Source organism: Conger conger, chromosome 3 (assembly GCF_963514075.1).
Source record: "Conger conger chromosome 3, fConCon1.1, whole genome shotgun sequence".
In the NCBI taxonomy this organism is placed as follows: domain Eukaryota; kingdom Metazoa; phylum Chordata; class Actinopteri; order Anguilliformes; family Congridae; genus Conger; species Conger conger.
This window is the reverse complement of record NC_083762.1, coordinates 39,145,754-39,159,216: the sequence shown is the minus strand read 5'-3', so window position 1 is coordinate 39,159,216 and position 13,463 is coordinate 39,145,754. Positions and strand designations below refer to the sequence as shown.

At 42.9% G+C, this 13,463-nt stretch overlaps 1 protein-coding gene across 19 annotated transcripts in view; it reads left to right on the top strand.

The window, feature by feature from the left end:
- Nucleotides 1-3,662, top strand: part of scn1laa (sodium channel, voltage-gated, type I-like, alpha) — a 46,348-nt gene extending 42,686 nt beyond the window's left edge. For 10 of the 19 annotated variants that reach the window (XM_061236083.1, XM_061236078.1, XM_061236084.1 and 7 more), the window contains 2 exons: nt 1-406; nt 455-3,662. The exon at nt 1-406 is cut by the window's left edge and continues 589 nt beyond it. In XM_061236083.1, the coding sequence (XP_061092067.1) occupies nt 1-406; nt 455-604 (556 nt within the window). In that variant the 3' untranslated portion in view covers nt 605-3,662. The other 9 variants (XM_061236080.1, XM_061236081.1, XM_061236072.1 and 6 more) reach the window with 1 other exon arrangement.
- Nucleotides 3,663-13,463: the final 9,801 nt, after the last annotated feature.

The following is a 13,463-nucleotide window of genomic DNA, read 5'->3' as shown; positions in this document are numbered from 1 at the left end:
GTTCGACCCGGACGCCACGCAGTTTGTGGAGTACAAGAAGCTGTCCGACTTCGCCGACGCCCTGGACCCGCCGCTTCGCATACCCAAGCCCAACAAGATCCAGCTGATTGCCATGGACCTGCCTATGGTCAGCGGCGAGCGGATCCACTGCCTGGACATCCTGTTTGCCTTCACCAAGCGCGTCCTGGGGGAGGGCGGGGAGATGGACGCCCTCCGCGGCCAGATGGAGGAGCGCTTCATGGCGTCGAATCCCTCTAAGGTGTCCTACGAGCCCATCACCACCACGCTCCGTCGCAAGCAGGAGGACATGTCCGCCGTGGTCATACAGAGAGCCTTCAGGCGGTATCTCATCCGGAGAACTGTTAAAAGGGCCTCCGACATGTACAGGGAGAAGATCAAAGCGGGGGTGAACCTAGCGGACAAGGAGGTTCTGGTGATAGACAAATTCACGGAGAACTCCACCTCGGAAAAAACCGACATGACCCCCTCAACGGCGTCTCCGCCTTCGTACGACAGCGTCACGAAACCTGACAAGGACAAATACGAAAAAGACAAGAGGGAAAAAGAGGACAAAGGCAAAGATGTCAGGGAGAACAAGAAGTAGGACAGTGGAAAAGATGCAACATTCCATTAAACGGACAAATTGTTTACAGCCTTCGGAAGTGACATATTTGTGTCAACTGGACTCCTTTTTTGGTGTGGAGATCTATGCCAAACTGACAGTGACAGTACTTAAATCTAAATTTAAGGTCAGTGCCTGAAATGAGGCAGTGACCCGTGTCAGACTGTGAACTGAAATGTCGGGGGGGATTGGACCTATTCTAGCTGACTACTTGGATGAAGTCAAAATGGTGGCTCTGATTGTGACCAGATAACTTTTTTTGAGTGTTGTTACAATCTTAAACAATTAAGTATACTGTAACATCTTTTGCAGCTAGTAATACTACTGCTATATCCAGTGTCTTGCATTTCAACTGCCATATTATTTTATGTACTTATTTTTCTTATAGAAATTTGTTTTTATCCATGTTGTTTTTTAAGCTCATAAGTTGATTGTATGACTATTTTTGTAAAAGGGTTTTTTTCTGTAAACTGGGAGGGGGGTGTAAGCAAACAGCTTGAAACGTTAGCGGTCCAGAAACTATCACTGCGGCAATCACAGTGTCCGGGTTTCTGCTGAGAATTCCTTGAAAAAAAAAAAAAGCTGTTCAGAATGAAAGCACGCTTGCCCATCGCCGGAGCAAGTCTGCTCTCTCCCGCGCAGAGTTTCAGGTCAGCACTAGATATCGGTGGTGCTTACAAATCATATTTCTTTGGTGAATCTGGTGAATATGTATGTGCCTATTCTTTATTCCTTGTCATGCTGGTTTAAGTCAAGCAGATGTGGCCTGCAAGCGTGCTAACAACTTTAAGTGCAAATGATACAAACCTTCAATTCCAGAACAACTACCAGCCCCCAATGTCAATGACCCACAAAACAGCACACGCACAGTCTCATGGGTTTATTCTCCTGAGATCATTGTACAGCACATAACGTGGATGAAGTGCATTTTGTTTTGTTTGCTTATTATCAATCAATTCATAGAGCACAGTATTGAGTAGCCATCTCCAGCTCTGGGCAAAGTATCTCCCAGGTTGTATATATAGTTGTTTTTTTCTTTGGTTTTTATTTTTTTGTGTTTGTTTTTTTAACCTGCTGTACGTTTGAGCAAGCAAAGGCCACAGTATAGTAGCTTCAGATATGTACCACCTGGTCTAGTCTTTAAGCTTTTGCCAGTTGAGATGCTGTATTCTATATCATATGTGCATCCTGTTCTGCCATGCATGTTTCTGTTGCCGTTTTTTCTGCTACGTCCAGCAAAGAAGTGTTCAGATCCAAAAAGGTGTCTTCTGTGTCACTGCTACAATCAGCAGAAACTGCTTTTTCTCCCTGTCACAAAGCAATACCTAATTGCTTCTCCACAGTCAGTCCAGTTCGTTCCCTGCTATCAACGGAAAAAAAGTCCCATCATCATTTCTTTCCATATATTGTCTTCTGTAAGGACAGAGAGGAAATTGAAGATGCAGAAGTCAATATCCAGTACAATGTTTTTCCATTCAAGCTACAAGAAGTTTGGTGGTTCATTTTCACTCAATGTTGAAATGAATATTGTAATATACTCATTTTTATTTTTCAACCATTTTTGTAAATAATATACAATATGGCCACACGGTCTGCACCAGAGTCACTTTTGTTACCTAGAATCCACTGCACTTTTTTCATTCAAAGACTTCCACTTCAGACCTGAGCGGGAGGTGCATTACACTTGCAACTGCTGGATTGATTTTTCGGTTTTTTTTTGGTAGACTGGAGTCATAGTAGACTTGCTTTATGGTTATAAATATCGAAGAGAATTGATTAATATTTAAGAATCGGATGATGCACTGTCTCAAGTGTGGCTATCAAAGAGGGACTGCAAAGGAAGTCCGTTTCACATGCATTTGTTTACATTCTCTATTTATTTCAGTTTTTTATTTTTCAAAATGTTCACTCTGCACAAATGATGTAAGGATCCACTGTTTTTCTTTCACATGAACATTACAATGAACTGGTTTATATACACTCACCGAGCACTTTATTAGGAACATTTTTACATCTACTTATTCATGCGATTATCTAATCAGCCAATTTTGTGGCAGCAGTGCAATGCATAGCATACAATGTAGATACGGGTCAGGAGCTTCAGTTAATGTTCACATCAACCATTAGAATGGGGAAAAATGTAATTTGACCGTGGAATGATGGTGGCAGACAGGGTGGTTTGAGTATCTCAGAAACGGCTGATCTCCTGGGATTTTCATGCACACTAGTCTCTAGAGTTTGCAAAGAATGGTGCAAAAAAAATTTAAAAATCCAGTGAGCAGCAGTTCTGCAGACAGAAAGAGAAGAGCATCTCTGAACACACAATGCATCATAACTGTAAGTGGATGGGCTGCAGCAGTAGAAGTAAAAAAAATGAGTCTAATAAATACCTAATAAAGTGCTCACTGAGTGTATGTACATACATATGTACATGTATGTATATATATGTGCGTTATATTTCACATGTATGCACATATATATACAAGTATCATTCAAGGCCATTTTTGTTATGCTTGTAGAGTATTAGTAAACTGCATGCAAGTTATTGCAATTAGCCCATCTAACAGTAAATTTCATTAAAAAGCCAAAAGAATAAATGCTACATCTTTATTGTACCTCAGGTATGTCTGTTGAACTTCTTTAATTTTCTTTTGTTGATACACCATTCATCACATTGCAAGCCATGCACCAACACTATATGTTCAATGTAGCACCAGTTATTTTTCGGTATTGGTCTATGCTATTTAAATACGGTATGTTTGCTTAAGACTACATAAAGGGATATATTCAATAAAATGTGGTTAAAACCAAAAATAATTTCTGTGTATTGAGGAATATGTCACTGTATGTGGAAGTATGTGAATGCTAAAATTGTCTGGCTAGATATATTTTAACTGATGGAAGATCAAAATGACAAATCCAATGTTCCAAAAATGAGTTATGGTTTCAAATGAGTGAATACAGATTTAATACAGCATTGTGAAGCTTCTGAATAAATAATTCAAAATTCACCTTTAAAATACCCGACATTGGGAAACAACCGTTCTAGAGTTGGTCTTTCTTGGAAGTGCTGTTTTTGTCTCTTTTTGATATTTTGACCCAATATTTTGAGCCAATGTACCGAATACTATACAACAGTATATTTTGCATATGCAGGAATTTCTCTTTGGCATTTTTACATATTGAGCACTTATAGTGAAAAGGTACATCTTCACAGCTACAAACAGCATGTTGCGTTCAACATATTTACATTTACAGCCATTTAGTAATTTGTGATGTTGATGTCAAGAATCAATAAGATAAACCATGTTGCCGTTTTTTCAAGTGCATATTTGACATTTCCAAAATATGTGGTCTAAGGCCAGCTACCAAAATGCATACCAACATTTATACTGCGATTAAAAGACCGAAAATAACAGATTCCCTTGATTCTTTGACAGGCTCATCATGCCATATTGAAAGCCATTCACTGAGCCCATTCCAGTGTGGATTCCATTTGACTGAACTGAAATGACATCTCTAGCTCTGTTAAAAAGTTGAATTGAAAGAAATTGCCTGAATGATGACAAAAATGTATTGAAATTGTCTGAATGATGAACATAACTGTATATATAATATATCAAGGTTGAACATCAACATCATTTCAAGAATACATACACTACTTCAAGGATTATGCATATAAAACTTTTGTGTGCAATATGATTTGTAGACAGCGCCTCACATGACTTTACGACAAGAAGATCAGTGGATTTGCAGATGCATTTGTAGGATCTTTCTTTGAGTACATAAGTCAGACCAAACAAATCTTTATCGGAAACTGAAAGAGGTTTAATTGTCGAGACCGAAAATGAGAGTTGTGACATAATACTGTATCGGTGGTGGGAGGGGGTGAGGGGTGGGGTGGTGGGGGGCACTTGGGTGTGTGTGTTAAAGTATAATAAAGGTTTTCCAATTCTTTGTAATAAATCAACAGGAGTTGATCCTGAATTGCGCCAATCAAGGTTTTAGAGAACTATGTGGCATATGCACTGTATATATGTTTGTATGTGTACAGATCATTTTATATTGTGAGCTATGTTCTGTACTGTTTGGGATCTTGGCTTCTTTACCTCCTTTGTTGCATTTTTCCCTCTTTGCTTTCTGTGGGGGAGGGGGGTGTTTTTTTTTGACTGTTTGTATCTTTGTCTATCTGCCTTGTGTCTTTTTCCCTTTCATGGAGTGTTCCCATACCTTAGTGCTGATTTAAACATTAAAGTGCTATTATTATTAATTTTATTTTATTAATTATTATTTATACAACCTTTTAGGACTATTATTTTAACATCTTATTTTGTGTTCTTACCACAATCTTAAATGTAGATTAAACAAAAGATACTAACACATTTACTCGTCCTGGAAGACACTTTCATGTTGAGCTGTATATTGCTTTGTGAATCAGCTGTACCTGTTTTGTGCAATGCAGTCCGCTATCCTGGATGCTATACTATTCATTGAAGAGTCTGTCTTTGAACTTTTATTAGGCTACTGTGAATGGAGATTCTGCCTCCTGACCACATCAGCATGGACCGTCGGTCTCTCTCACGTGTACAATGTACTGTTCCTGAAATGAAAAACATAAAAAATATTTTATATAATATGTGATTTTAATTTTTGCCTTATTTCCTGCATCCGTCTTTCGTGAAACGTAGAAATGCTTGTAGTGGTAAGAATAATGAACAACCATAGGCTTTGATGAATGGCGTGTGTGTGTGTGTGTGTGGGGGGGGGGGGGGGGGGGGGTTGCATAGCAACAGTATTTTAAAACCTACCCATGTGCCCATGGACTGCTTTTTTATTGGCTGAAAGGCTTCCGCTGCTCTCAGACGGTTGGCTGAGCTGGGGTTTCAGGAATTCCTGCTCTCAGGCCTGGTGTGAGCCTTTTTGCATATAGGTGACAGGTGGGGCACCGTGCGATCGGAGGAGGAGGAATCCCTGGAGCTGGCAAATGTGGGGATTTGTTTGTTGTTGCGCTGTCTTCAGGTCAGCACGCCAGCATTCCTGCTCCGTCAGGCCTGGCTGAGGTCGGCGAGGCAGCTGAGAACACACCGTCTGAGTGCGATCCACTTTCAAAGGTCTCTTAGGCCCATTTCACACATACTGTAAGGACCAATGAGGCAACCTCTGCGATGTATGTGCCCTAAATGAGATCTTGAATTCTTGGAATTTTCTGGAAACTACAAGGGAATTGTTTGAAAGTTAAAAGCAGGGATTAATGGGTTCCACGTACCTCTGAATACTTCCCTTCAGTTTTATTTTCTCATTGAACTTTATATCATGTTTGAAAATGCACATCAGTGTGTTGCGTTATACAGTATTTGCTTAAAAATAAGCAGAACTTCAATGTGCTCACACCTCACATGTATGAATTGACATATCGTGCCAAAAGTCCAATCATTAAGCATCCAGGTGTCCACCTTAAGCCAGATAATGTATTAATTTTCACATTTTGCAACATATAAAATCACATTATCATTGCAAACCCTTATTTAAGATGATTAAAGTTGTTTGGAAGATTGGAAGTCATAAATTTTAATCTTTTAATTTTTATCTAGGCATTCAGTACTGTAGTATACATCTGGTCTTGAACACCTTATGGTTCTCTGTCTAATACATAGGCAAGATATTGCATTTATTACATAACTAATGACATACTAATAGTTATTATAAAACATTTCATAGCAATAATTAAATTGCTATATACCATTGCTATGAGTAATGCTTGTTTACAGTTCTACATGTACTGTATTTCAATTATCACTCCGAATCTAGTAATTCAAGTCAAAATAAATGACCACTACATCATGACGAAAACATTTGCTGAATTATTTATGTTTTACTGTACACCCCCCCAGGCGGCACGGATGGTGCAGTGGGTAGCACTGCTGCCTCACGGCAAGGAGGTCCTGGGTTCGAATCCCCGTCGGCCGGGGCCTCTCTGTGCGGAGTTTGCATGTTCTCCCCGTGTCTGCGTGGGTTTCTTCTGGGTACTCTGGTTTCCTCTCACAGTCCAAAAACATGCAGGTTAGGCTGATTGGAGAGTCTAAATTGCCCATAGGTATGAGTGTGTGAGTGAATGTGTGTGTGCCCTGCGATGGACTGGCGACCTGTCCAGGGTGTATTCCTGCCTTTCGCCCAATGTATGCTGGGATAGGCCCCAGCCCCCCTGCGACCCTGTTGAGGATAAGCGGGTTCAGATAATGGATGGATGGATGGATGTACGCCCCCCCCCCCCCCCACACACACACACACATTTTTTTTATTTCACAGCATAGAATGGCCAGTATTAATTGCAGAAACATCTGCTAATTTTGGGTTAGCTAGCCTGTCCTCTGCAACCTACTTCCTTATGTTCTCCAGCCAGCTATGCTGTGCAGTCACTGCGGGAGAGGTCTGCATCTTAAAGAATACTGACGCAGGCTTAAAATGCAACACTGCCTTAGTGCAATAAGGCAGATAGTACCTTGCCCCCCCCCTCTCTTGCACTCACTCTCCCTCTCCGGGTAATGCTATGGCTAATCGCTAGTTGGTATTAATCAAACCGTTGTTCACAATTAGCATTGGGATAGCCAGGATTTGATTCTGCCCCATTGGGCACGTCAATGTAATATAAGCAAATGTTTTCGTTACAAGCACTTTTTTAATCCACCACTATGCGCAATGCTGTTTTCCCGTGTATTAATGGCATCACATACAGTCCTACTGGCCTCTCATTGTCCCCTCCATGACCCTGTGAAAGACATCCCAGGGGAGACGCAAATCGAGTTTTAAAAAGAACGAGCTCGGCCTGGCCAAAGCGGCAGCTGCTGAGATAATGGGCCTCGTGTGCCCCCTGCTATTGGCTCCATCGGGTGACTTGCCCCACCGTGGCTTCTGTAGGAGGTCCAGCCCCCTGCCTGGGCTGCCGGGGCTGATGGGAAGGGCAGTGGCTGGTGTGAGTCACTGGAGAGGAGGGAGCAGACCACCAGGAATCTTAGCAGTCATTAATGTCCAGATCCCCCGCTGTGGCACATGTATTATTTAGAAAGGCGCCATGAAACAGAAAGAGCCAGGAAAGAGGGATTGTAGAAGAGCTAGGCTAGCTCTTGCAAAGTAGATAACACCTGTTAGAGTCTTAGTGGCACAGCCCCTCCTTCCCCCCATGCCTGCTATACTGTAGTAAGGGGGGGAATTATCTACATTACATTACATTATTGGCATTTGGCAGACTCTCCTATCCAGAGCGATGTACAGTTGATTAGACTAAGCAGGAGACAATCCTCCCCTGGAGCAATGCAGGGTTAAGGGCCTTGCTCAAGGGCCCAACGGCTGTGCGGATCTTATTGTGGCTACACTGGGATTAGAACCACCGACCTTGTGTGTCCCAGTCAGTTACCTTAACCACTACGCTACAGGCCTACTCACATCTTGTAGCTTGATGTTGTTACTCACATCAAAGGACAGATTACAATAATTCTAAACTCGAAATTCTGAAACTATAGATCGAAAACAACTTGGCCCTTAAAGCTACTTGGCTTTTGAGGCATACACTACACTGTTTTGTTTTGTTTTGTTTTGTTTTGTTTTGTTTTGTTTTGTTTTGTTTTGTATTGTTCGCAATAAAAGTTGTTACCAAAGGTTAGGCTGCTTGGGTGGGCATTGTAAGCTGCCTGGGTGGGCATTAACAGGGCATTGCTGTAAATGAGAAAGTGTGCTCAGTTAACCCACCATGTGTAGATAAAGGTCAAACTAAATTCAAAATGTAAAGGTTACTCGCCAGCAACTTTCTTAAAAGTCTCAGGCACCCAGAGTTTCAGAATCATGTACATGTATATCGCATATATGCATACATTGGTTCATGTACAGTTGCAGCATCTCTAGACCTGGGGACTCCTCTCCACTTTGGGTATACAGTAGTCTTTATAGTTTCGGGATGTGTTTCTTCATTATTTAAATGATTGGATAATTGTAGGCATGTGTTTTTCCCCACAAAGAGCATTAATTGCGCTCAACTGGATTTACATGAGTATTCAGCTCCACTGAACATACTGAATGCCTAGCCTTTGCCGTAACGTACAGCACATTGTTTTTATTTCACGAGTGAATATTTTCCGACCGGAACAGTCTCCACGTACGAGGTATGCCTCTATCAGCCCTCCATTTCTAGAAATTCCCAGACTGCTGATTTTCTGGTCAGCTCAGTCACGGTAAGCATGAGCAGTACTATACTTGTATGTAAGGTCATGCCTTATGTCCAGTAAAGTAATTGATGGAATTTATGGAATTCCTTTTCAGGAATGAAGGCTAGGCTAAGTGTGGAATGGTATAATGTTTCCATTGTGGTCAAATGGGCCTAAAACTATTATACTGTATCAACAATCACATTACACACTGTTAAAGAGTCATGAGGGTCATTCTGTGAATATTGTTTTGGATGTTGAATTGCTCCCTCGACGACCGTCAGTAATTAATATGAGGAAGCACTGATCTTGGATTCCCTTGAATGGGTCTCCCATGCCTCTGTGTTTCTCTGTATGGAACACACAAATGTTACTGCTGGCTGCTGTGTTTTTAAATGGTTCAGCGGTTGGTGATGGAAGCTATTAAAATCCTGTGTGGGTGGAATCCACAATCAATTATTAATCACTGTCCATTCTGTGGCTGCTTCTCTTAGGAGACCAGCGGTTTCTGTCAGGGCCTATGAATTGTGAAGTTGTGTTCGCAGATATTTATCCTGTTTCGAATTTAAATATATGAACATGCTTTATGGTTTCAAGGTCATTTTTCTCCCAGGGATGTTGTCAACAATTAAGCCAGCATTCATGTACAACACCAATCTTACTTACCTTGGATGTGGTATCATAGCATTTTTGAAATGTGTTCTGTTATGAACTGTTGAGAACACTGGTGAACAAGATTTATTTTTGTATTTATTTAACCTTTAATTAAACAGGTTAGGGTGATTGAGAACAGATTTTGATTTACAACACTGACCTGGCCGATAAGGAATGCGTCAATCAAAACACGCAAACGTTTCTTAAAAAGCTAAGTGTGCAACGATAATACATTTACAGGAATTTAAACCAAAAAAAGGACACAGAAAAATACATAGATACAAGAAGGATAATGTAACATGGTCATGCATTACATGAGCTTCTATTTCACCCACAGTGAGGCAGTGCACATTCCAGAATCCACGTGAAATGAAAATGTTATTATGTGATAAAGTAATTGGCCGCAGTGTGTTGGGGACTCGTAATAAGGCACAAGGCGAGGTGCTCAGCCGAAGGCAGCCGGAGCACCAGTGGAAACAAAACGTTCCAGCCTTCTGGGAGTCTTCCCAATCAGGAGTGATGCTGCAGAATCTCTGGTCCTGTTGCCTGGCAACCTGACATCATAGCGCTCTGTCGCCCGCTCGCTCCCTCTCTCTCTCTCTTCTCTGTTACTGATCAGCTGTTTTGCCTTCTCTTGGAATGCAATGCCTCCCAGAATTCTCTTTGATAATGCAGAGAAGGTGCGTCCTCTCTGCCTCCCATCCCCCACCTGCTGCTCTGCCCGGCATGTGCATACAAATCTACAATCACTGGTGGAACAGATGGCGATGTGCACACACACACACACACACACGTGCGCATTCATATGGGTATATACACATATGCATGCACACTTGCTTTGCTTTGCTTTTGGTAGTCTATTGTATCTGATTATGACATCCACGTCTGCTTTATTGGTGAGTTTTTTTGTGACTGTAGAGTCCAATACGGGAACCACAAATGTTCTTGCAGTTAGGGCATTTGTAGCCTGTTTGGTGGAGCAGCCATGGGTGTGTCTCCTCTGGTGCCTCCTTTGGTGGGCCTTAGTCCTATCCTCATCATAATATTATTATATTATATATAATATAAGCTGTAACCAGCCAGATCAGTCCAAGGCAGCATGCTACAAGTTTAAAAATGGAATTGCACATTTCTTAAGTGCTGGTCCTTGTACCTCTTTCTCTGCCCCCCAGCAGAGCGCTGCCCCAGATGGAGCTGCCCGTGTAGGACTCGGCGTGGCAGGTGGTCCTCAGACATCTGTATAGTGCAGCCAACCCAGCGCAACTGTTGTTGCACGACTGTAGCCTCCATACTCTTGCAGCTGGTTTTTGCAAGTATTTCAGCATGTGGAATACAGTTTTGCCAGGTTATGACAAGGATGCACTTGGGCTTCCAGTGGTCGAATATAGCAACGGTACAAGGTCCAGGTTTTACAGCCGTACATTAGAGTGGTTACACAGACTGCCTGACAGTCTGCGACCTTGGTAGGCAGGCTGAGATTTTTATTGAAGAACACCCTCTTCTGAGCCTGTCAAAGGAGGAGGAGGCCTACTTGATCCTGTTCTGAATCTCATCCTCAATACTGCAGTCTTTGGAAATGAAGCTTCCTAGCTATTTGAAAGATGTTACAGTTACAAGGGGTTTGTCCTCAATGGTGAAGCTGGGAGTAGCAGACGGGGGAGAAGATCTCCACTGGCACAGGGCCTCAGTCTGGGAGATATTGACTGAGAGTCTCATCCTGTTATAGGCCTTTACTGCTGCTACAAGCATCATTTGAATGGTTTCTGGTGAGTGAGCCGCAAGCGCACAATCTTCTGCCTGTTGCAGTTCTAAGACGTACACAGATCTTAGTTTAGTGACAGCATGAAGCCTGCGGATATTAAACAGGTTTCTGTTTAATCTAAAGTCCACATTCCCTCCACTTCTACCTCCTTATGAAGCAGCTGGGTGAAATGTCGTAAAAGGACAGGTTCAAGCACGCATCCCTGCCTGACTCCAGCGCAGATTCTGAAAGCCTCAGGCTCCTGACCGCCTGCGGTCACGCGCGCCATCACGTCTCGGTGGAACTGCCGTGAAATACAGACAAACCTCTGCGGACAGCCAAACTTAAGGAGGACACCCCCTAGAAGCTCTCGATTGACTGTGTCAAAGGCTTTTGACAGGCCGACTAATTCCGCGCAGAGACCTTGGTGCCGCTCCCAGTATTTCTCCGGAAGTTGGCGGACCGTGAATACCATGTCCACGGTGATTTGGTTTTTGCCTGAAGCCACACTGTGACTATGGCAGAAGATTTTCAGTCAGGTTCTGTATTAGCCTGTGCAGCATCACCTTAGCTAAGACATTTCCAGCAACCGACAGGAAGGAGGATATCCCCCTGCTGTTGCTGTAGTTCAACTTCTCATCACTGACATACTTTCCCATATGTCAGTGATGAGGCGATGCAAAGCTCTGGTGCACATCCCTCCTAAGGGTCTCTGCAGGTATGCTGTGGGTGCCAGGGGTCTTGTTGTTTTTCAGTCTGTTGATTCCACCTCAGTGAATGTTAGTGGGAGATCTTGAATTACAGGATGGCTGGGAAGACCTTCCAGGACTGAGTGGTCCACTGATGCAGGCTGGTTTAAAAGGGTCTCAAACTGCTCAGCCCATCTCTGAACAATGACTCTTTGATTCTTTGAGATCAGAGTCAAACCATCAATAGGCCTCGGTGGCGTGAATGAGATATTAGACAGTAGATAGTTTTTACTGCATCATAAAAGTTGTGTATGTCCTTCCCGTTTGCAAAAGTATGGATTTCACATACACACACGCACACATGCATATACATATGGACACACACACCGCACACTTGCACACACACACACACATACACTCACTCACACACGCATTAACACATTTACACACGCACACACAACAAAAGCACTCACACATGCGCACACACATTCACATACACACACAATCACAAACATGCAGAGACTAACACACACAGGGAGCACTGGGCCTTTTTCTCCCATGTTCTGGTGTGTGCAGTCAGCAGCTGGTGTAGCCTGCTTCGTCTCTTCGTTTACGTTAGGCTGGTGAGGCATGAAACCCACCCTGTGAACGGCAGATTAGCCAGCCCAGGGTGGGCAGGAGAGGGGATCCCAGATCTCCTGGTGGCTCTCCCCTGGGGCGGTATGGAGCGAGGGTGGGGTCATTCTGCTATCTCTCCATGCTCCATTGCCTTTCTATTACTGGAGGCATGCCAGCTGACACCAATGCGCTACTGCGCCGACACAAAAGAGACTCCGTTTCTATATGCAGTCCAATATGTCCCTGTGTGTGTTAGTTAACCGGCAGACAACCAGAGGCTGCTGTATTTACTAGTGTTTCACAAAAAAAACACATATCTGGTCTTGTACGCCTGTTACTGTAACTGTGTTCTAATGTTTAAATACAGGATACAATTTACTGTTCAAAATACAAATGTTACATGTAAATCTATTCACTTCAGGATTAAAGAACTCCCCAAATTCCTAAGGCAGACGGGAAGCAGGTGCGGTCTGGGAGCAGATCTAAGGGGGTCGCGGAGGTCAAATGGCAACTGAAGAAGCATCAACTGTCATAATAATTACCCCAGCGTCGCCTCCTAAACTTGTCACCCCTCACAGCCACCCACACACACGCACACACACAAATACACACACTGCTGTCTGGTGACGTATCAATTACTCAGGCCAGGTTGGCTAAAAACTGCTCTGTAGTCAAGCGGAAGGAAATTCCCCTTAATTATGTCCTGCGGAGCACAGCAGAATGTACTCTCATTAAGGATACCACTAAGGCATTGGAGGTTTTGCTCCAAGACTAAGGCCAATGCGATGTGTTCGAGACTGAGTAAACAGCAACTGCTGCCTGGCCCGGGCCATGAATCTATCAGGCAAAAGGAACATCTAAGGCCACGTGGGTTGATTAAGGAAGTTTGCATAATTATAAGCTTGACAAAAAAACGTCCTTGAAGAAAAATGCACCATCAGCAG